General features: G+C 51.1%; 7 protein-coding genes across 7 annotated transcripts; 2 read left to right on the top strand and 5 right to left on the bottom strand.

Moving 5' to 3' along the window:
* Positions 1-820: 820 nt before the first annotated feature.
* On the bottom strand, positions 821-1,318 carry PV06_03771 (uncharacterized protein; the record flags this gene model as incomplete). The annotated part of the gene is made up of 3 exons (XM_016404586.1): positions 821-964; positions 1,017-1,143; positions 1,206-1,318. 3 exons carry the CDS (start codon positions 1,316-1,318, stop codon positions 821-823), a joined length of 384 nt encoding a protein of 127 aa, XP_016265591.1.
* Positions 1,319-4,713: 3,395 nt separating this feature from the next.
* Positions 4,714-6,840, top strand: PV06_03772 (uncharacterized protein; the record flags this gene model as incomplete). The annotated part of the gene is made up of 2 exons (XM_016404587.1): positions 4,714-5,689; positions 5,741-6,840. 2 exons carry the CDS (start codon positions 4,714-4,716, stop codon positions 6,838-6,840), a joined length of 2,076 nt encoding a protein of 691 aa, XP_016265592.1.
* A 5,793-nt stretch (positions 6,841-12,633) lies between these two features.
* PV06_03773 (uncharacterized protein) lies at positions 12,634-14,264 on the bottom strand. The gene has a single exon (XM_016404588.1). The coding sequence runs from the start codon at positions 14,084-14,086 to the stop codon at positions 12,884-12,886; it is 1,203 nt and encodes a 400-aa protein (XP_016265593.1). The 5' UTR covers positions 14,087-14,264; the 3' UTR covers positions 12,634-12,883.
* Positions 14,265-14,694: 430 nt separating this feature from the next.
* Positions 14,695-15,647, bottom strand: PV06_03774 (uncharacterized protein; the record flags this gene model as incomplete). The annotated part of the gene is made up of 2 exons (XM_016404589.1): positions 14,695-15,193; positions 15,274-15,647. 2 exons carry the CDS (start codon positions 15,645-15,647, stop codon positions 14,695-14,697), a joined length of 873 nt encoding a protein of 290 aa, XP_016265594.1.
* A 650-nt stretch (positions 15,648-16,297) lies between these two features.
* On the bottom strand, positions 16,298-18,093 carry PV06_03775 (uncharacterized protein; the record flags this gene model as incomplete). Its single annotated transcript, XM_016404590.1, has 5 exons — positions 16,298-17,192; positions 17,248-17,341; positions 17,387-17,452; positions 17,513-17,618; positions 17,668-18,093. The coding sequence occupies 5 exons, from the start codon at positions 18,091-18,093 to the stop codon at positions 16,298-16,300; spliced, it is 1,587 nt and encodes a 528-aa protein (XP_016265595.1).
* A 1,139-nt stretch (positions 18,094-19,232) lies between these two features.
* On the top strand, positions 19,233-20,306 carry PV06_03776 (uncharacterized protein; the record flags this gene model as incomplete). Its single annotated transcript, XM_016404591.1, has 1 exon — positions 19,233-20,306. The coding sequence occupies one exon, from the start codon at positions 19,233-19,235 to the stop codon at positions 20,304-20,306; it is 1,074 nt and encodes a 357-aa protein (XP_016265596.1).
* On the bottom strand, positions 20,052-23,013 carry PV06_03777 (uncharacterized protein). The gene has a single exon (XM_016404592.1). The coding sequence runs from the start codon at positions 22,965-22,967 to the stop codon at positions 20,460-20,462; it is 2,508 nt and encodes an 835-aa protein (XP_016265597.1). The 5' UTR covers positions 22,968-23,013; the 3' UTR covers positions 20,052-20,459.
* Positions 23,014-23,291: the final 278 nt, after the last annotated feature.

Genomic DNA, 23,291 nt, shown 5'->3' on the forward strand with positions numbered 1-23,291 from the left:
GGCCTGGGCCATTTAGGAGTTCAGTTTGCGGCCAAGCTGGGGTGCCACGTTGCGGCCGTTGAAGCTGCCGATAAACCTTTGGCCTTGCTCCGGAACATTGTCGGACGGTTGGACTCCCCTACTCAAGATCGAGTCACCGTCGTGGATGCGAGAACACAGTCTGCCGAGGAGGTGCGAAACCAAGTGTGTGGCGAACCTAAAGAAGGTTTCGAAGGCGAGTCGGGTATTGACGCCGTCTTGATTCTCTCCGACAGTCAATCCGCATTCGACTTTGGAATGAAATTGCTCAAAAACCACTCTACTTGCGTCGTCATCAGTTTTCCCAAGGCTGGGTTCTGTATCAACGCCCAGGATTTGATCTTCAGAGACATCAAAATTATTGGCTCTCTTGTTGGACGAATACGACAGCTTCAGGAGATGATGAGTTTTGTGGTGAGGCACGACATTCGCGCACAGATACGGGTACATCCATTGGAAAAGGTGAACGAGCTGGTGAAGGATTATCACAGTGGCACAGGAGGGAAGCTGGTGGTAGACTTGTCCTTATCAGAGGGATAAAATCCCAACAGAATGGGACATTCGCACGAATTGAGGGAGTATATAGTTGTTGAGAGAGACATTAGCTCGTTCCTCGAGGGCATATTGGATCCAAGTCAACTTCACGCAGTGCTTCTACACTCGCATCAATGCCTGCTTCGGCTATGATTTGGAAGCCCGGGAGTTTCGTCCTTTGATACCTTGTCATATAGCAGGACGGCTGCTTTTTGCGGCTCTCTTCCTTACACAACGTTCTACTTCTTGATTCCATGCGTCTCTATGTCTATCTCCCGAAATATATCGCAGAAACCACAATGAGAAGAAATGAAGACAAAATGAGGAACAGAGTTGACGACTCCTGAGATTGTGTCGATAGCGTAGAGGCTGAATCCTCTTTGAATGCCTCTGAACTTTGCGATTGGAAGTCCTTCAAGCTGTCAGCTGATACACGTATATTTGATAAGGAATATTGTGCCAACCTCTTCTGCGAGCTTCCCAATCACAAATGTCTTCAGTAATTGTCTTGCATCATCGCTGTGAGCTGCATTCTCGAACAGATCTGTGACGATACTCGTTCCCGTTTCCAGGAGCTTCTCTTGCCCGCCACTGTGTTGTGTCAGTTCATTCCAATAGCTTCTTGGCTTGAATTTTGGAGAGTCAAATCATACGGGTGTTGATCAATAAAGTCGGTCACATCGTAGACATCTCCGTGTATAGAGAGGTAGAGACTGTCTTTGGAGTGATGTGCTTCGATTTCAGATAGTGAGTAGACCTTTGACATGGCTGAAGGCAGTACACTCTGGACGAAACTGTGAAGGGGGGTGAATATTCACTGTAAGCTCAGACTTGGGCCACAATTCAACCTGGGGGTTTCTAAAGCTTCACCGGTGCTCAACACTCAAAACTTCGTAGTCGCGCCTCCGGGTTATTTGCTCTCCACCGATGCGGAGGTGACACTCTCATCTCACCTCCAATGCAAGTAGTCACATAAGTCCACCCCAAGATATGCTGTCAGCTTGCCCTACATGCAAAAACAGTTGTTACAGAAATGTCGACTAAGCTTACCTCCAACTTGGAGTCGTTACAACCTATCGTATACGAAGCCGCTCCTCTCGGTGCCGAAATAGTGGGTCCGGGAAGCCTCTCACCTCTGCTGATTCTCCACGAACGATTATTGCGTTATACATGACGTCTCAGCAAGCATGGGAAATTCAAGCATATACATGAAGGTATATAACCATGCCCGGGGATAGGGGTAGTATTTCTGGAGAGCAGAAGAGAGAGACTTTTGGTCTGTTTAGAGATATCATGGCGGCTCCAGCAGTGCCCTTTATTGTTCTGGCCATCCTGTTTATCGCCATCAAGTATCTTAATCAGACCGATATACCCAAAGTCAAAAACCTCCCTGAGGTCCCCGGAATTCCACTGTTAGGCAGCCTCTTGAAGCTTGGTAAAAGCCACGCACGAAGCTGTGCCGAGCTGGTTCCGAGATATGGCCCCGTATTTCAGGTTCGTCTGGGCAATCGGGTAAGTGCCTAATCCTTGTTGAGACGATCTTGGGCACACACACTCATCCCGTGATACTCAGAGACTCGTTTACGCGAATACATTCGAATCAGTGAAGGAGCTATGGGTTGGCCAGCATCAAGCGTTAATCTCTCGTCCGTCATTCTGGACATTCCACTCAGTGGTTTCTGGCACCCAGGGGCCGACTCTCGGGACTTCTCCCTGGAATGACAACACTAAACGAATTCGTAAGGCGGCGTCGACGGCGATCAATCGGAAAGCTGTGCAAACGTACTTGCCAATCATTGATCTGGAAGCAACTACCAGTATCAATGAAATCTTGAGTAACTCTAAAGGTGGAACCAGGGATGTCGACCCCAATGGATACTTCCAACGCCTCTCTCTGAATATGAGTCTGAGACTCAACTACGGCTTCCGGATCAAAGGACAGATCGACGACCGGCAACTACAAGAGGTCATCCAGGTAGAACGTGAGCTTGGCAATTTCAGAGGCGTCGCCCATTGTTGGCAAGATTATATACCCATCCTACGTCTTTGGCCCAGCTACCGCAAGAATGCTGTCAAGTTCCGAGAGAGGCGTGACGCATACATCCTCCAGTTCTACCAAGAGCTTAAGCGTCATATTGCTGACGGCACCGACGTACCCTGTATCACCGGCAACGTAATCAAAGATCCTGAAGCTAAGCTGTCTGATGGTACGTATTGATGATTTGCCCGGGGGTTTCCACCATCTTTGGATTTGGCTAAAGAATTTTACACAGACGAGCTCAAGACAATTTGCGTTACCATGGTTGCCGCAGGACTTGATACTCTGCCATCGAACATCAACATGACCATTGCGTACCTCTCGTCTCCACACGGGCAAGAGATTCAGGAACGAGCCTACGCGGAGCTGACCAAGACTTACCCAGATGGAGACGGCTGGCATGCCTGTAAGGAGGAAGAAAAGTGTGAATATATGGTTTCATTCATCAAAGAGACTTTGCGATACTGGAGCACACTGAACTTGTCCTTCACTCGGCAAAGTGTGAAGCCTGTCACGTACCGGGGAGCCGTTATTCCCGCGGGCACACCTTTTATCTTGGTATAGACACTGACTGACCTTCCCTCTCATATGCATTTTTTATGCTGACTTTTCACTCAGAACAACTGGGGAGCCAATCATGACGCCACACATTTCAAGGACCCAGAAAAATTTCTTCCTGAACGGTATCTGGGTGTTCCCAATGTCGGGATCCAGCAGATGAGCTACGGAGCAGGAGCTCGGTCGTGCGAAGGTGCTCACCTAGCCAACCGGCAACTTTACATTGTATTCACCCGCTTGATCTTGGGCTTCCATATCCTCGAGACGTCAGATCTCAAGGCTCGCCCGAACCTCGACTCGATCGAATGCAACTCGGTGCTCACCGGCATGGTGACCCAGCCGAAGCCTTTCAGGGTCCGGTTTGTGCCGCGAGATTCGAAACAATTAAACAAATGGATCGAGGAATCATTCCAGGCCACCAAAGAATTCGATATCTAATAGGCCTTTAAAATGTATAACACATTACGGCAGCAGGTGCCTTTGGGTCATTAGATCTAGGGTCGCAGGAGAGTGTATCTTCTCAAGTATATAAATCTCCTACCAACAAAGTTTTGATGAGAATATGGAGATTCTATTCTGCCCTATCCAAAAATCGAAGAAATTGTGTCTGTCCATGAGAGGCTGAGTGAATACTCTGTATCGTCCCTGTAGATAGCGGTGTCGATGGTTTAATTCATTCTCCAGCACAACTTGACATTGATTACTGTTTCACCATCATCTTTTCCTCACTAAAACCAATCCTCTTTGGAATCTAGTCCTCGAAATAGACTATAATATACCTCATGCCTTCGTGAGACACGCTGATCTCTGTGAGGCCTACCCTTGCAGTCCCAGGGCACGTAATTCATGACCCGCTTCCCCGACCTTCTCCACAACCAGAGAGTCACAGATAGTATTGATTTACTCCATAATACTCCATACTTCCAATAAGGCCTCTTCCCCTCCCCAGGTTCTTCCGCTCTTTTTTTCTCTTGCTCGATGCTCTAGTCGACTTGGCCAAACGAGATATGGGGAGGTATCAATGTCATCGATGTCCAAAGGGGTTTGCACGCCTAGAACATCTGTCTCGCCATGAGAGATCCCGTACGCAAAAATATCCTGCGTTCTGAACAAGTTTCGGTGTTGGGTCGAATCAGCTGAAAGTTGTTATCTCTAGATACTAAAGAGAAGCCCTACTGTTGTCAATTATGCCCTTCAAGGTTCACCCGAAAGTGAGCTTTTGAGACTTCCAGCGTTTCTGGCCTTGACCACCAAAACTAATGAATGGCGAAAGGGACCTTCTTACACGACATGACCGATTCTATCACCAACCAACCGAGGGACAACCAGTCCTCTCCTTTCCGACTTGCGAACCACAGAGTAGCCGTCAGCCTCCCCTTGGCGAGCCTGAATTCACAACCGTTTCTACATCATGCACACAGTCGTCCTTGACTGACCTGTCAGCGCCGGTCAATCTGTGCATAGCACAATCTTCAATGGATTTTCTCGATGCTGGAGTGAGGACGGCACCCATATCGGGATCGAATCAACCACAGAATCCTGGTATGACTTCTTCTAGCGGAACCATGGATGGTGGCTCTGCCCCGGCCATACAATTTGAGGACCTCCAGGCCCCAAATCAGATTCCGCATTATCAAGTCGAGGACCTTTCGGTAGATATTTTCGACGATTACGACTGGTCCACCATGTTCCAGGATGAATCATTTGCCGACTTGGGTCCTTCTTCCCTCGCAGATATTGCACATTCTTTTCATTATCCCCTGGCAACAACCTCCGGTGTCCCAGACCAACAAACTGTGCCTGCGTCGCCTCTAACGCAACAAAAGCAGAGGGGACTCATCATCAATACGGAGGCGACCGACCTCTCCGCCTTTGCATCTCGCCTTCCTTCCCTGGAACCTGAGGAGGTACACCAGAGTGACTCAATGCCGCTCCTCCGTAGCAGCGACCAAACTGGAGGACAAGCACATTCTTCTTCTTCATCATCATCATGGACAGCTCAGAATCCTCGACGTTGCTTTTTAGAGGTCACCCACGAGTGTCGCCAAAGGGTCTTAAATGACCTTTTTTCGGACTTCACCAACTTCGTACCTGATGATTTTGTGCTTCCATCGAAGCATGCGTTGAATCGTTTCGTGGCAATATATATTGCGTCTTTCTACGAACACAATCCGGTTCTACATCTTCCGACAATGTCACTCAACAATACGTCCGTGGAATTGTGCCTGGCCATCGCGGCCGTCGGAGCTCATTACTGTGGCGAAGTCGACACCAGCACGAAGCTCTACCGGGTTGCCAAAGATGTGGCCTTTGAACGAATGGACAGACTCGCCGACTCAGCTATCTCGAACGCACCGCAAGAAAGAGACGGTGCACAACAGTCGAGACTGGTCTGCCAGCAAGGGGAGTGGCCAACGCAAAAGGATTTCGTTTCGCAGGCGCAAATTGAACTCATGCAGACGTTTGTGATCCTCTTTGGGTTCTCCCTCTGGTTTCTCAAGACCCCCGGGCCAGCCTTACGCTCAAAAGCTTTATTACAATGTATTCTTGAGTCACTGATTCGAGACGTGGCGCTAGATGCGGCAAAATAAGCGACCATACAACGCAACCACGATTGGCAGAGCTGGGTGCAGGCAGAGACTCTGAAACGAATCGTACTCGTCTCCTTCTGTCTATTCAACTTGCAAACCCTAATCCATGAAACACCACCTCCGCTCCTCTGGTCCGAGATCGACATGTGCCTGCCATGCAGCGAAGGCCGGTGGAATGCTACTAGCCCTACGGCTTGGGCATCTTCGGTCGAACAGCAGGACCTAGGTAAAGCCATGGTCCAGGAGACACTGCAAAATCTTTTCAACGAAGAAGGATCCGGCGTCCCGCACCCAAATTTCTCATCCCTGGGCGGTTACTTTCTAATCCACGCAATTCTACAACATATGTGGATACTCCAAAAGACACGCCTACTGCAGAGCAAGCCTCTGGAGGAGAGAAGCAGAGAGCAGGAAGCTGTAACCTTTGGACAATTTCAAAGAGCTCTACGTCAATGGCGTCGGGGGTGGACCAACGATCGAGAATCGTCCATGAGTCCAGTCAACCCTTGCGGACCTATCGCTTTTACTTCCACTGCTCTTTTGCGACTTGCTTACGTGCGGCTCAGTTTCTCTGCTCGCCTGATCCCTCTGCTCATCAATACTTGGAGTGCCGAGAAGATTGCTCGGGCATTCATCCAAGCACCATCCGCAGAGCGAAATGACCGCACCACGAGGGCGGCACTGCATTGTGCCCACGCGCTGAGCATTCCTGTCAAGATCGGTCTCAAGTTCGTAGCCAGAACTCAAGGCTTCTACTGGTCCAATCAACACGCCGTCTCATCTCTGGAGTGTGCGTTGTTCTTGTGTAAGTGGCTCCAATCCGTGACGAGCCCGGAGGACGCAGATACAAATGTTTCAACAATTACTGAGCAAGAGATGCTGGTGATTGATTTTATTATTGCCATCGTGGCCGAAACTGACCTCCGGGCATCCAAGGAGGTTCTGCTGCAGACGAGGAACCTCTTGAGTAGAACTGTGGTGAGAATTTGGTCCCGCTTATTCCCAGGAGACAGTGCCTGGAAAATTGTTGATCTGATCGGAAGTTCGATGAGGGCGTGTATCGACGCCCTAGACTGCAACGCAGGAATGCTAGGTAATTAAATAGCAGAGTTTTCAAGGTCCATCCTGAGATGCACGACGAGTCAGATCTCCGTTGATCGATGCTGGTATTTGTCTCCGCCATTCCACACAATAAATAGTCCGTCGAGTCTTAGTAATCCATACTGAGAAGGTCTTCGAGATGCGAAAACTGACTCCCCAATGTACTTGTGTCCAAGTTTTGAAACCATGACCACATGCCTCCCCCTTCGTTTATTTCCACCCACATAGGACGCGGCGGTGGTCCACTTTGAAGGGAAGAGACGTGTGCCTCTTGTTGCGGCTGGGCGACGCCGTGCAAGTTGTCGTTGGGAAAACAAGATTGCTGCTGCTGACATTCATTCAGTGATGTGACCTGAGGAGGAGGAGGACTCATCCACCGCTTCTGCTGCTGGCAAGATCACCGCTGGGATGTGGAGCGGTCTTTTTTGGACCGGACCCTGCAGTATAGCCTCTCAAGTTTCGCCGGGAGGGAAACGGCGCAATATTGTAGAAATTGCAAAAGGCTTCCCATTTTGATATAAGCCTGACCCTGGAGTTTTGAAGAATGATCCACATCACAGATTTGGGGACAATAGCCCTGTAGTACACCGCTGGATGTTAGTAGTGAGCCCTGTAACATACGGATGTCTCCAATAGGTAATCTACATACCCCATCAGCGTTGCTGAAGGATGAAACTTTTCCCAAGAGAAATCCTGGTTGAGCAAACCTGAACACCAGTGAGCATAGTGGCGTCCTTTGTTGGTGTTATAGTTACGTTCCAGCAAATTACAACATCGTCTATGCCATAAAGCCTACGGCAAGCCAAATACTGCAACCACAGTACACATCCATGCGTATGTTTTTCCTGCGTGGTGTCTTCGGTATTCGGCGCTAGAACTGTATCTGCCTTCGCACCCAGCATTCATCGTGGTCGTGCTGCCACTCTACCAGGTTGCACTCTTTTGGTTCAACTTCAGCTCAGCCGTGGTGCCATCTGATGATTTCTCAGCCTCATCGCCCTCTTCGTCACCTCCACTGTCATTGAATGTTCACTCAGTGCTTTACAAGTGTCTCTTCATCGAGATAGGAATCTTCTACGATCATTTAAACTTCGCCAATAGGCCCTTGCAGCTGGAGTCGACCAACCGCAAGCCGCCACAAATCCGTACATGAAACTCACCTTACAAAATGAGCATTCTCCAAATTGGCTGTGGCCTCGAAGCTGACGCCCAATCCCGCGTGCCATGGGGGCATGTTCAAGCAGGCTCAATATGTCCCGATAAGGCAGCAACCGGTGGACAGAGACACTTCTTCACACTAGGACCTTCTTGTTGCAGATTGTTCGGTAATGGCACTCCTTTCTCACCGTGTATCGGACTAATAGTTGCAGATAAGCTCAGCTTTCATGGTCCGGCCACGAGGTCAAGATGTTCGTTCGGGTAGGTACTATGAATTGTACAGCTTCTGTCAAGGTGCATAAGTGCTACGTATTTGTTTAGTTGGGTAGACACCTGGTGCTTTTGTCATTACCAAAAGGCCACGAAAGGACCCGTCCATCATCTCCTATCTTAGGAATCCACTTGTATCAATTATCCACTCTCGCGCATGACGTTGGGTCGTCCATCCTTGTTCATTCGACATACATTAGCTATACTAGTCTATTAGACAAATCACCACGTCCGTTCTATTTCGGCTGGAAACGTGTCTTCCTGACAACGAAAAGGCGGTACATGTTTTCTTGTCTCTAGAAGCTGTGCAGGCTCCAACATATACCTATATGTATCATCTCTCCTCCCGGCGGAAGTGCTTTCCCAATTTCAGTCTCAATAGGGCGCACATCTGGGTCAGCGAACGAGACCAAGCTGTATACAATTGCCCCAAAAACAAATCGAGAACAAATTGTCACGTTCTCAGTTGAGAAGCTCTATGAAGTTTTTAGTCTGCCGACCGTGATACCAATATGCGACTGATGAAAATCAAACCGGGGGGCATGAAATTTCTAGCAGAACTTTCAGCATGGATTCAGGAACAGAACATCGCCAAGTGGGCTGAAGGCGCGACCGTTGAAGAGGTGGAGTATTCAGAGCTGCCACAATGTGCGTACGATCTCTTGGAGTTTGTCCCTATAGGTATGTAAGAGACCAGTGCTCCTCCGTCTTTAACAGCTGAATAGAGCCGAACTGGCAACCTTGCGGTGTTGCCATCTTACCAATGATATCCGGGTCAGTCCACGTTGAGCAGGCTACAGTTCCACAAGCAACGACAGATACTACAGCTATCCGTGCAATGGCTCCGGAAGTCGACGACTCTAAAAAGATGGAAATTTGCACGTTCTGCAGCAAACTCCCGTTTCCCCAGCTTGGGACGCGCACTGTTGCGAAACCAGGGGCCAATGGCGCATCGCTAAATATTTTAGAAGTAACTAGGCTTCTACTGACACGAACTTTCCGCGACGTCTTTGAGAAGGCGGAAGCATGCGCAGTGTGCTTGGTGATAGCCTTGCAGGTATTGTCATCGACGTCAGACGCTGGAATTGAACCCTCGGCCGCTGGCTCTCAACCCCCTGAGTCCAATGTTGATCCTAAGGAACGCGATTTTGCCCTTCTGGATCGTCATTTTCAGTTTCTGTACACAGAATTGATGACATCACGCGAATCTACCCGAGAATGGAACAGGCTATCTATCCCGAATCGACTGGTTGTCGAATTGCAATTCATGGTCTCTCCGTCAAGAGGTCCCAAGACGACTCTCTCAACAATACAATTCCAGAAATGTAGCCCCGATCAGGGTATCCTCACATGCGAACCCTCAAGATTGTTTTCCGAGGACTCTGAAAATTTACATCTTTTCGAGGGACGGATCAGACCGGATCGCTTAGATGGGGGTCTGCTCCGCGCTTGGAAGGACCACTGTTTCAACCATCATGGAGAATCTTGTGCGATGCTTGTGACACCTCCTTGTTCTCAAATGCATCTGCGGCTCATTGATGTCAACAACGAATGCATCGTGGACAGCAATGAGACCGAGCAGTGGGTTGCACTCAGCTACGTTTGGGGCAAGTCGAACAAATTCGTTGTCACCAAGGAAAACATTGAGAAGTACCGAGAACCTGGTTCCCTGGCTGGCGCAACGTCTGCCACTATAGCTGATGCAATGGCCGTCACAAAATTGTTAGGAGAAAGGTATCTGTGGGTTGACAGCTTGTGTATTTTGCAGGATTGCTTGGAGGACATGCAATACTTCATTCCGAGAATGGGCTACATATATGGGCAGTCTTGTTTCACGATCATCAACGCACATGGCCTAGATGGCACGGCAGGTTTGCCCGGCGTCAGACCCTCCACGAGGGAGGAACATGCACACATTATCGTCACGCCGGACTTCGCATTCATGAAGACGTCGGATCCAGCACATTCCAGTAAATGGGATTGCACCCTGGGTTCGACTTGGAGCACCAGAGCCTGGACTCTCCAGGAGAGGCTTCTATCGAGAAGAGTCTTGATTTTCACTTCAGGTCTGATTTATTGGGAATGTCAGAAGGCGTCCTGGAATGAGGAAACCTTCAAAGAGGTTCTGTCTGACCATGTAATCTCTCATCACCCGGACCTTGGCGACGCTGACTCCTTGAGCCATCATATGTTGTCCAGGGTCCTGAGAACCAGGCCGTTCGACTTCGCAAACACTTACAGACACATAGCTTCTCGTTATACGGGACTTCAACTGTCCTTCCAGAAAGATGGTCTAAACGCAATTTCCGGCCTGGTGAGAAGTCTAGCGTATATGTCTGGACACGAATTCGTTTGGGCGCTGCCGGTAACGTTCCTTTCTACTGCACTGGCTTGGGAGACCTATTCCAGTGAGCGTCATTCCTCTTCTGTGCGCAACTATCGCAGAGCACCCAATCACTCCTTGGCGAACAAGAGAGAGCGAATGGATGCTTATTTCATTCCCAGCTGGTCCTGGGTAGGATGGGAGGGAAAAATTTGGTATCCTTCGCCCAAGGGCGGAGGGTTCACCCATTCCGAGCTCTGCTTCTATCACTTCACAGACAAAAGGACTCCAAACCTGCTTACAGGACTCGAACAGACGAATAGATCTTCAACCCCTTTCTGGGAGAGTCCAGGCTGGAATGTCAGTGGTGAGACGGCCTTGACAGAAGCACACATTCCGTCAGGGATTCCAAGTCGGCTGTTAATTGACAGGGTCCTCGGTTTCTGGACCAATACCGTTCTGGCAGACATATCTTGGAAGGACACAGACTCTCCATGGAGATCATATTTCCATGATTCTAAAATGCAAGCCGAACTCCACGTTGACGGAGTGAACATCATGTCTGCTTGGAGCCAGATCCCGACTGAGGTGAATCCTCATTCACAAGAGTCTGGAGTTTTGATTGTCATCGGAACGAAGCCGATATCTTGCTTCGAGGACCAGGGTTGGGTGCAAAGACGCCATCTCGACGTTCTACTGGTCAATATTGAGGATCAAGTGGCATACCGGCGTGGGCTATGCCACATCAGCGAGTCAGATTGGCTGAGGCTGGGCTCAAGGCGATGGAAACCGATCTTTCTGGGGTGACATCGAACAGTGAATCGATACCTTGTTGGAAAGGGGCGTGATGGAAAATCCTGAAATTGTGGGATACCTGAAGAGGTACTTTGTTGGACATCTGAAATAAGTGCTCCAAGATCCCTCCAGGATATGCTTGGTTCAAGTATTTCGGCCGTCGTATTTTCCGCCGCGCGGGAATGTTCTTGCATATATGTCGCCTCCTCATACATCCCCATGGATGAGGGAGGAAGGCCTCCTGTGTATGCAGGCTAGGAGAGGGCTTCCAACGAGTCCCATTTTGACATCCCTCTAAGTGACTGTGGTGTCAAGACTTTCCGCCAACCATCACTGGAGCCGGGTGGTCAGGGTAGACAATAGTGTTATATCAGCATTTTCGTCACGGGAGGAGCCTGGCTCCTGCAAAGGCTCAGGACTACTCAGCTAGCTGCACCCTCCTGTCTTCTCTTTGATAGACGAGACCGCCGCACAAGACAATAAGAGCTATTGCAGCACAGACCACCATAGGCGTAGACCCTTCCCAGGCCATCGTAGCCCAGGGACACCAGAACAGCGTCCACATCTCCACCAGGTGGCAATAAAAAAACTATCGAAACACTGTCGACAATGACCGAGTAAAGTGTTCAGAATTAGGACTTTCGGTGCCTGCCTTGCCTCGCTCAGCATTGTACAGCCACAGCTCAAAGTTGCTCCGTCAGTGCTCTGAAAAGACAACAAAGTGCTCGGGCATGGAAATTGATACAGATCTTGTGGAGGTCAAGATTCGGCGCCGAGTATTGTGGTATTCAAAGAGTCATGAAAGACGAAGATGTGATCTTGTATTGCCTGCCAGTGCATACTGTGCCTTTGTCCGAACCAATAGACTTGAGAAATGCGACTTTCGTGGGGTGTGGTGTCACCACCATGGCGTGATGACCCCCCTGGAGTCCTTTCTATGGAGCCAACCTGGACTCTATGTAGCCTTCCGGATTTTCAATCAAGTTAGGTTCCTCACTGACACCTTGTGCCAACAATCCGAGATGGATCTTCTCAGATACCTATATTACGTAGAACAACAGTTCTAGAATGAAATTTCCCAATGAGAGACCGATAGAGGCAGATTGGCCATCTATCGTAATCTTTAAGAGCTTCTCAGAAGAGGTCAAGCCTTGTCGGTTATGTATGGTGCCCTTGCCAGCATCGATTGCTTGACACTAATAAGGCTGCATGCTTAAAGTAAACAGTATCGAAGTGTTCAAATTGAGTAAAGTGAACCGGTTCAACCGAGGTAAGGATGATTTACAAACAAAATCTCCCAAAGGCACCGATGGCCCTTCAAAGAGTATCAGACTAGTGACTTTCGCAAATTGTACAAAGCCCCCTTTCCGGCCACTGTTCCCCATATTAAGTGCTCATACTTGCCGTGAAGCCGCTACTGTACGAGAGTCAAGACAGGTACAGATGAAGAAACTCGTCTGTTCCGCCATACAGTCCAAACAAAACACTACATAATCATCACGTCAAACAAGCAACCATCAAGGCCTCGTAGTGGCTGCGAGTTTCTCCCTTGACACGCTGGATCAAGTCCTTCTTGTACCGATGAGCATAGGCACGCTTCACCTGGTCCATGTGTGCTCTGTTCCAGTGGACACGAACCACCCGTTGAACAAGCAGGGTGTCTTTGGTGCCAAGGCCGGCCATCGCATCTTCCAACTGCACCGCATCCGACATGGCACGGTCACATGCGCGACGCACCATGAGCAGCAGGGCGTCCTTCATGTGGCCTGAAAATTCCGAGGCAATGACCTTTTCGAGCTCGCTGTGATACTTCTGTTGCCAGTGGTGACTCAGTGCTCGGATTTGGCCGTCACTTCGATTGGCGAGGATGCTGCAGACAGTGATCTGATCGGTGCCGATGCGTGCGTCCATGGTGCGATGCAGCTCCGACACGTCTCGTTCGAGTTCGTGGGGGATCACGGGAGCAGACTCTTCCTGCCTCGTGGCCGCCATGACCATGCTGAACAATCTCTCCGTCTTCATCGAGAGATCACCTTTCACGTCGTCTTCGAGAGTGCGTCTGAAGGTCTCGTGGTAGGCTTGTTTGATCGCGCGCATGTCTGCGTTTGAGCGTCCAAGGAGCACGTCGTTCAGTGTCGCCTCCCTTGTCCCCAACCCCTTGATCGCCCCGTGGACCGAGTGCACGTCGTGCATGAGCGGGCCCTGGACGATCGCCACCAGTCCTTCACAAAAGTACCTTGAAGTCTCGGACTTGATATCTCTTTCCAGGTCACGACGGTGTCGTTGATTGTATGTAGTTCTCAGCAGCGCTATTTGTAGAGGGTCCGGTTTGGACAGGATTCGAATGAGGGCGTTTTCGTCCGTGCCAAACCCCTTCATCGCCGCTCTCAAAGCGTCGGCGTCGCGTGAGGCGTCACCTTGCGCCTGCGCCCTGGGGTCATAGCCTGGTGAGGGCATTGCCGGCGGAGGAGCCCATTGCTGCTGTTGTGGCGGGAACCCGCCATGCTGTTGGGGAGGAGGGAATTGACCTGGGGGTGGTGGTCCGCCAAAGTGTTGTTGCGGCGGCGGCGGACCACCGTAACCTCCTTGTGGAGGGGGAGGATAACCACCGTGCTGCGGAGGAAATTGGCCGTAACCTGGACCTTGAGGAGGGTATCCTCCTCCGTACGGAGGTTGACCTTGGGGAGGACCGTATGACATTCGCAAACTGTTGTGGTTGTATGGATATCTTTTCGGGAAAACAGTAAAAAGGCGGGATGTGGAGGGGTAAGTTGAAAGCTCGGGAAGAATACGAGGAGTAGGGAAGAACGTCTGCCTTTTTCTTCCCAAGCACGGCAGAGATATTAAAGGTGTTTATTATCTTACAGCCAAGGCTGCCCGGCGTTGGAAAGATGACGCATGGCGGGAATTTGGTCTTTTGGTAGCACGAGAACTAGTATGTACACAGCCCTGTCAGAAAACGCCCCCTGATAAGGAACCTATCATCAACAAATGCGGGGAGGCACCGCCACATGGCGCAGCGTTTTGACGTGGCGTCCGGCGGTAATAGGCAGCCTTGGCGAATCACGTGGTCGGCAATGTTCTTCCGTTTTCCCCGACCCAAGTCCTCCTGAAGGGACCTTCATGATGTGATGCCATACACTATATCATTCGTATCCTCATCAAAGTAATACACCAAAGGATGTGGGTATATCCACCCTTGTACTAGTCATAAGTTTGCTACCCCCACACAATTTCTAACATCAAAAGCCACCGTTCATTCCGCAGGCTGATCCTCATAAAAGACCAGGGCTCTAACCTCAATACTCTCACGCGAGCTCTCGTTTACAGTTTCCGGGTTTACAAACGCGGTGTGGCACCCTCCTCGCCCTCCCATCCAACTTGGAGTCGAAGCACTTGATCAGCAACGTCTCCTCGGGCGTCTGCCCGTAGAGGTAATACCACTTGTGCTCCCTGTTCGGTCGGACAGTGTACGTCTCACCCTTCCTGTCAGGGTATATGAGACCGACGCCCACGAGGTCCGAGTCCGGGACGGTATGCGCATCCGCCACAGCCAAGGGGTCCTTCAGAATCTTCTTGATCGGCCTCCAAACGTTGATGATTTGGTAGCGGGTCGTGAGCAACCGGTCCGCGTCTTCAGGTAGGTGGTGAGGAACGCGATTCTTGGCCGCGCTGTAGCTCTGGTCGATATGGACCCGGGTGACGGGTCCGCGGAGGTTGACCGTCGCGGCGGGTGTTCCTCTCTTCTCGTCGTTCGGCGCTCGACGAATGGTATGGTCAAAGATGAAGATACGAGAAGCTCCCGTCCTGTCAAAATCCCCAAGAGATCGTTATCATGTCAGCCGAAATGTTCCACCGACAGGAAAAGGGATGGGGAAATAACCAACGCGTCCTTCAACAACTGTTCCGTTTCAGGATAATATCGTGCCTTGATCTGCTCATCATCGACGAAATCTTTCTCGACGCTCTCGTGACGAAAGATCTGAAACCCGTTCTTGTCCAAGTTATACTCGCCGTCTTCTCCTCGGATGTCGCGGACGGTCACTTCCAATGGCTCATAGGGTCTTTCATAAGTCTCCGGCTTGCCGACGTAGCTAGGAGGAGGAGGACTTCCGTCACCTGGGTCTTTGTAATAGTTCAAAGTTGTGCGAACATGGTGCTTCTCGGCCTGAGACGCTGTTGTATCTCCTTTTAATTGAGTCGTCAGAGGCTCGAATGAAGTGGAATGCCCACTGGGTTGCTGGACTGCTGCCGATGCCATGGTTTGTGCGATGTTGAATCATGCGACACTGAGAATACAGTGCTCTTTGATCGTTGATGTCCTTCAGATAAACCCAAGTGAGGAGAGTGCGTACTCTCCTACTTATGAACCTCATCACCGCACAGTCACTCCTGATTTGTCAGACAGCACGCAATATGTACCGTCTCACACACCATACCCAGGGTATACGAATGTGTGGGGAAGGTCATCCAGGAGGAGGGCATATACATAACCCCTCGTCCGCCAATGAAAATGGAGAATACAGGATGGCGTGCCCTTGGGACCTACATCTTTATGTCGATACAATGCTAAGCATGACACGGCATTTGCAACATATGTTGAGGAATGTCTATGAGTTGCTTATCAATCCAAAGGGGGTTCTTGATTAGAATTCCTTGCCCCCCCAGCTACATGGTCGTCGTACCAACACCATGGACCGAGGATATCAGGTTTTTTTTCTCTTGCGAATGCATACCCTTCTGTGCCAGGGTCCAACGCAATAGTTCAAATGGACCAATACGTAATGCCAAAGCTTCAGGTGGTAGCGTCACCAGGAAATGCGCGTAACGATGATTCATTGCATCTTTGGAATATGAGATGCTGTAGTTCTATGCCGACCCCTCGGGCCACACAATTGACCACCGACAAGTCTAGCTACTAGTGGTCCTATTGCTGGGAGCGATTCCGGCAGCCTCGAAAGCCTCCAGGAAGAAGTCACACCTCCTGTCCAACTCTGCGGCGGTCGTCTCTGTAAGGTTGATCCCATTAGTACCTAGCTCCCCAATGGCTGGTACCGGCTTCCATCCTGGTCCTCTGTACGGATGCTTTGCGAACCCAGCCCAAGCACCCTGCATGAACAGACTGAAAGATTTCTCCTCCGCCGTGGCACCTTCCTGCGGGTAAGTGCCGTATATGAGGCTGATCTCACTGCTGTGGAACACTCCGGCATGTGGCAAGTCGGTGAGATTGATGTTGGGAAAAGTCGCATTGTAAAAGTACCTCCAAGTTGGAAAACCGGCAGTGTGGCTGTCGTTGGTCAGGATGCCGACTTGACACTGGGTTCCGAACTCCGTCCAAATCTCTGGGACTTGCTGGGACGAGTTGCCCGGATACGACTGGAGAATCTCGCTGTTGACCTTGGGTTGATTCGGTAAGTTCGTCGCTAGAAAGGCACTGGCGTTGGTCTGTCCCACGGTGAAGATGGTTCCTTCATTGGCGTTTGTGCCTGCCAGGATAGGAACATGGGCCACGGACCGGTTGAGTCGTGCGTCCTCCGGATATCGGAGCACGGTGACATTGTCGGCCACAGGGCGGAATGCGAGAGCCCGGTGCTCGATGACACTCTTTATAGTCTCGGCGGTCTGATTGCGTAGGCACGTCAGGTTGGATTTGGGATGTGTCGTCGTGCAATTGAGAGCTGCTGCGAGTGCCAGCCAGGCAGTGGGGGCGTTCGTGGTGTTGACATAAGACGTTGCTTGGCCGGATTCGATGATGGCAGCACGGAAGGGTGGGTTCTCCTTCATGGTCGTGACTAGGACGTCGACACTGTAGTAATGTCAGCTGCCTTGAAGACTTCAAAGCGAGCAGGACATGGATATACCTCCCGCCTCCAGCTGATTCGCCGAATATAGTAACTTTCTTGGGGTCACCACCAAAAGCTGCGATGTTTCTCTGGATCCACTCGAGTGCAAACCCTAGAAAATTAGTCCGAATGTCTTTACCGTGCATGAAACGCTTACTCTGATCCAAAAATGCTAGGTTCCGCTCGGTAAGGGGGATTTCTGGGCTGTTTGGAAATCCGAATACTGGGAAAGGTTAGCAATGCACAATCACAATCACAATTTGGTTTGCAGAGCTACACTCACCATTGGTACGGTAATTCAAACTGACGACGATCACATCTTGATTTGCGGCGAGGATAGACCCGTCGTACTCAACCAAAGAATTGGCTCCCATCCTTAGGCTGCCACCCTGATCTCATGATTAGTATCCAAATCTCACTGCCCGAAAATCCACGTACATATATCCATGCCATGACTGTCTTGTTGCTGCCAGGCGTACCAGGAACGTAGACGTTGACATTCAGGCAGTCTTCACTCTCTCCAGCTGGAGGCGGCGGCGTGTTGAACCATGCAATGGACAAGTTCCGTGACGCCTCGGGATATGGAAACTGTTGAATACATGCTGGTCCATATTTTGTGGCTTGGAAAGGCTCCCTCCAGGGCGTCGGCTTGGTGGCTGGGGCAAAGCGGACAGGTGAAGCGGCAAAAGGTATGCCCAAGTATTTGTCTACGGTCGCACTCGCTCCTGGAGGTGACGTGGTAGTACCAACCACCGGTCCAGAGTCGATGGTGACCGAGGGAGCAGCCGACGTGACAATAGCTGCTGCATCAGCGGACAGCGCACAAATGGCGGCGATAGCCACAAATCCAACGAAGGACTTCATGATGCTTTGTGAGTATATGGTCAATTAAGCAGATCAGCGGCCACGTCGGTGATTGACCGGTGGCGGTGGTCTATATATGCACAGAGTATTGCGGAGGAATCGGTCTCCAGTTCAACAATGACGCTTCAACCCCGAGCGAAAGACCTACCGTTGCCATGAGTGTGAAAATTGGAGCAAGGCGGGTCGGAGTCGGCAGTGGTCTCTGGCCCATTAACTGTTCCTGGGCAAGGTAGAAGACACCAAGAGTCAAGGTATCGATAGATGTACCAAATATCTGGATAAATCCGTCGAGCTTTGCCTCATTGAAAGCGAACCCCGCAGATCCTACCACGAGCTATATCAAGCTATTGCGGTAGAGAGAGTCGAGGTTCGACCAAAGCAGCTCAATTTTCGGTATTCGGATCATCCACCGGACGAGAGAAATGGTTCTTTTAGGCAGGTATTGCGAGTCACACTCATGGCATGTTGCAATCGGGCCATTTTTACCAGCATTGGAGCTTGGAAATATCAACTGGTTGAGGTCTAGCAACTGCCCAAATGGACTGAACTAGTTCATCGCTTGAATGCCGGACCCATCGTCAACGTCGACTCAAGTCCCGGTGGACTTTGGGGTAAAATCGTGGAGAGCGAGGAAAAAGGCCGAGTCGGGAGATCGGACGGTGACTTTGGAGGATATTAAGGAAGTTCAAAGCAGACCTCATCACCATCATCATCATAAGTGTGCCTTTGAAGCATTTCATACAGCTTCTCGCCCTTCGTCTCTATGTGAGGCTGCGGTTATGCCTCGGCAACTCTACAGGAGAATTTCCCCGCGAAAGATTTGGCTTATGTCATCATGGGAACTGTACGGTAATGAACCTCGGTCAATGTAGCTTCAAAGAACATGATCTTCAACATGACTTGAATCAATCTCTACTCTTGAGGTCCTCAAACTGTTTCTGAATTTGTATGAGTGTTGCACTTTCAAACTCAAAGCTCCTGTCGCTTCATTAACCACCTGAGAAATCTCCAAGTTCGAGTATCATTTCGATTGACTCGATATTTAGATCCCTGCTTACTGTGGTTCAAACCAGCAGAGATTCTCTTGTGCAAAGACACATACAATTACATATTTTTTGATAGGAACCCCTCAACTCATCATGGCCGACAAGATCAGACCCTACAATGACCCCCGAATCTCCTATCGCTCCGCTCACCTCAACGGCTTCACGTATGGCTACATCTACAGCGAAGCCTCACCTTCCGTGCCGTCGCGGGGGACCATTTTCTTGGTCCACGGATTCCCCGACCTCTCGCTGGGTTGGCGGTACCAGATCCCCTTCTTGACCTCGTTGGGCCTCGACGTCGTCGCCATCGACTGTATGGGTTACGGCCGGACCGACTCCCCCCTCCACACCTTGTCCGCGTACACCTACAAACGAGTGTCGGACGACATCGCCACCTTGGCGTCTCAGCTACACCTCTCGGAGATCATCCTCGGTGGCCACGACTGGGGAGGTGCCATCGTCTACCGCGTGGCTCAATACCACCCCCGCCTCATCAAGGCGGTCTTCAGCATCTGTACCCCTTATTTCCCCCCCTCCCCCCGCTACGAACCGTTGGGGATCCAGGTACAGACGAAACTCCCCAACTTTGGGTACCAGCTCCATTTTGCTTCCGGCGAGATCGAAGCCCACGTACAACAGTCCAAACCGGCCATCCGAGCCTTTTTGAACAACATGTACGGGGCCCGCACGACCGACGACAACCAAGTCGCCTTCTCCGCCGAGACCGGCGTCGACCTGGCCAGACAGACACGTGTCGGCAAGAACAGACTCCTGGACGACGATGAGATGGAATATTACGTGTCCGAGTACGCCCGTCACGGCCTCAACGGACCCCTGAACTGGTACAGGAACCGAGAGGATAATTACATGAACGAGTGGCGCGATTTTTTCGACAACGGACGCAAATCGCCCGAACAGATCAAGAAGGACTTGACCATCAAACAACCCGTGTTGTTCGTGCTGGCCACCAAAGATCAAGCCCTCAAACCTTTCATGGCCGAACGCATGGGTGACCGCATCCCGAACCTGACCAGACGAGAAGTCGTCTCGGGTCATTGGGCTTTGTGGCAGCAACCCGAAGAGGTGAACCGACATATTGGAGAGTGGTTGAAGGAAAAGGTGTTTACCAAGCATGGTGGTGGCGGCGGTGATGGTAGTAAATTGTAATGTCCTCGAGTCTCATACGATTCCATCTACACAGATCATGGTAAATGGAAACAGAAATCATGGTGTTTTTGTTTTCATCTCGCTTCCTCGGCGGCCTTTTTGCTTCGTCTCGGCTGTTTCCATCATCTACCTAGGTGACGACTAATAGCTATCTCACGTCCCTCTAGAATCACTCAACAATAACTCTGCCACGGGTTCCGTCAACCGCTCGTCGACACTAAGACTCATCAATTTACCAATCTTGACATTGATCGTACTCTTCCGGTCGTCCACGATACTCCACAGTTTGTCCTTCAGTTCGAACTCGGTCTGATAATCGAGCAACAACTTCTCGATTCTGGGTCTGTGGTCAATCACGCTCAACTGAGGATCCGGACCGAGGGAGATTGTAATCGTACTCGTATACTCCTCCTCCTGGTGGTCAGAAGATACCTTGTACGGCGGCACATGGACCAGCATGGACGGCGTGTATGGGAATCTTTCAATCCAGACTTTTGCATCTGCCGTCCGGTCTTCCCCATCGACACACACCTTCAAGTCCTTGGGGACCTCGGTGACGGCCAGGAATTTAAAATCCCACCTTGGTATCGTGACGCCACGTGCGGACCGCGCTACTCGCGCGACCAAGTCTCCTTTCTCCTGGGAGTACTGAATCAGACTACTCCTGGGCCCTCCTGTGCTGCTCCGCGGCAATTCATCATCGTCCTTCTTCTTGTTGACCTGGTCCGGATCATCGGCGGGGTCCTCAAGAATACTCGTCTGCCCGTCGCGACCAATCACAACGAGAACCTCGAAGCGGCTCGGATTGAGGCCACCGTTCAAGGGCAAGACACGTTCGTCAAGTGGGATGATACTACCTTCGTGGGCCAGGACCGGCATCTCCTCCAGCGGTCTGTACATGTTGAGTTCTCGATCTCCATCGTACACCGTGCCCGTGAAGATGTCGACGTGTCGATACATGGGGGGCACCCAGACCTTGACTTTCCCCAGATTCGTCCTTTTGTCCCTCGGCGTCACGATCGGGGCCACCATCAGTTCCGGCCCGAAGAAATATTGGTTCGGAACCGAATATGCCTCGTCCCGTTCCGGGAAGAGCCAATACATGGGCTGGATGAGTGGCAGGTTCTCGGTGCTCGCAAGGACGTTCTGCGTGTACAAGTACGGGATCAAACGATGGCGGAGCCTCATAAACTTCTCAATCACCCTCTCACTCTCCTTTCGATACAGCCAGGGTTCCTTGGACGACCATCGAGAGTCACCCGAGTGCAACCTCATCAAGGGACTGAAGACGCCAAACTGGACCCAGCGCGTCACGAGCTCGTCGTCGCGACCGCCTCCGAAATGGCCGCCGATGTCGTGGCTCCACCAGCCGTAGCCAATGTTGGACGCCGTCGCCGTGAACTCGGGCTGGAACTCTAGACTCGCCCACGTCGTGACCGTGTCTCCGGAGAATCCCACCGGGTACCGATGACTCCCCGGCCCAGCGTAGCGGGAGAAGATGATGGGCCGTTTCCCATCGCGCGCGTTGTCTAGAAAATGGAAGTGGTTCAGCAACCACAGAGGGTCGATCCCGGGAACTTTTGTGTACGACCCCTGCTGCCAATCGATCCACCAAAAATCACACGCCACGTCTTCGAGCTTGCGGTGGAGGATGTTCAGGTATGCCTCCATGAACTTGGGGCTGGTAGGGTCGAACAAGATCGGATTCTTGTTGGTTGAAATGTCGAGTCCCAAAAACTTGGCCATCTCTTCATAGGCGTCTTCGTGGTGATGTATCCCTAGGTGCGGATGGTCGTTGAGCGTGATTTTCAAATTGCGGTCGTGCATCTGTTGTCCAAACTTTTTGGGGTTGGGAAACAGTTTGTCGTCCCAAGTGTACCCTGTCCATCCAGCATGGGGAACCCGGTCGTCGTTGACCAAGTGCCAATCCATGTCGACCACGGCGACCGACAAGGGAACACCTTCGTCTTTGAACTTGTCCATCAACCCGACATACTCGTCCTGGTGGTACCTGTAGTACCGCGACCACCAATTCCCCAGCGCCCACCTCGGCAACAATGGCTGTTTCCCACTGACGGCGTACAGGTCGTGTATGGCACCCTTGTAGTCGTGTCCGTGGCAGAACAAGTACCCATCAACCCTATCCCCGGGACGTCTCCCGGCTACGAACCCCCGCCCGTCAAACAACATGGACTTGCTGTCGTCGACGGCGGCGAACCCGTCGCGCGACACGACCCCGAACCCCATGTCGCAGCGTCCATCGCAGTCGTCCAGCGTCCTCGCGGTCCCGCCGAGGTTGCGACCCTGAGAAAGGTCGACGTTGTCGTTGTACCTCCATTGAGTGCCCCAGAGCGTGAGCTTCCCCGCAATCGTGCACAACAGCCCGCTGGGGCTGAAGCGTTTCTTGTCGTAACTCAAGTGAAAGTGCTCGTTGATGATCTCCAGGCCGTCCTCGTGGTCGACCACTTGGAACTTTGGTACCACCTTCTGGTGGAAGTCTCTGTTCACCGCAAACGTCGACGCGCGATCTTCAAACTCGCCGTCCTCGGACCACTCGTACCGGATCAACCGGTCGGTCAGGATAGTGAAGCGGTAGTTGGCCCCCGAGACCATGGCTTCTGGCCTGGCCACGGGCCTACTTTCGAAATGATAGTTTTTCATTCGGACAGCCTTTTTCTTTTGTTTTTGATTTCTTGCTACAAGAAAAGCGAGGAGGAAGGGATCGAGGAAGGGATCGAGGAAGGGGGGATCATCAACCCCCCAGCGGCATACCGAGAGATGAGTCAGTCGCCCTGTCCACGGAGTTTTAGTCGGTGAAACGAAAGTCGGTCCAAGTGACGCCAAAAGCAGTATGATGCGGTCATAGCGATCAAGGGACTCGATTGATTGATTGAATGACGGACCGAGCAGATCGTATTTGTACTTAAAGTACAGAGAGTACTGTGACTCCATATAATATATGCTATGTAGATACTACACAGTGGG

The sequence above is a fragment of the Exophiala oligosperma genome (assembly GCF_000835515.1).
Source record: "Exophiala oligosperma strain CBS 72588 unplaced genomic scaffold supercont1.3, whole genome shotgun sequence".
Taxonomy (NCBI): Eukaryota; Fungi; Ascomycota; class Eurotiomycetes; order Chaetothyriales; family Herpotrichiellaceae; genus Exophiala; species Exophiala oligosperma.

Coding starts and splice junctions, on each gene's coding strand:
- PV06_03773 (XM_016404588.1), bottom strand. CDS start 14,086: ATGTCATACGGTCCTCCCCAAGGTCAACCTCCGTACGGAGGAGGATAC.
- PV06_03777 (XM_016404592.1), bottom strand. CDS start 22,967: ATGAAAAACTATCATTTCGAAAGTAGGCCCGTGGCCAGGCCAGAAGCC.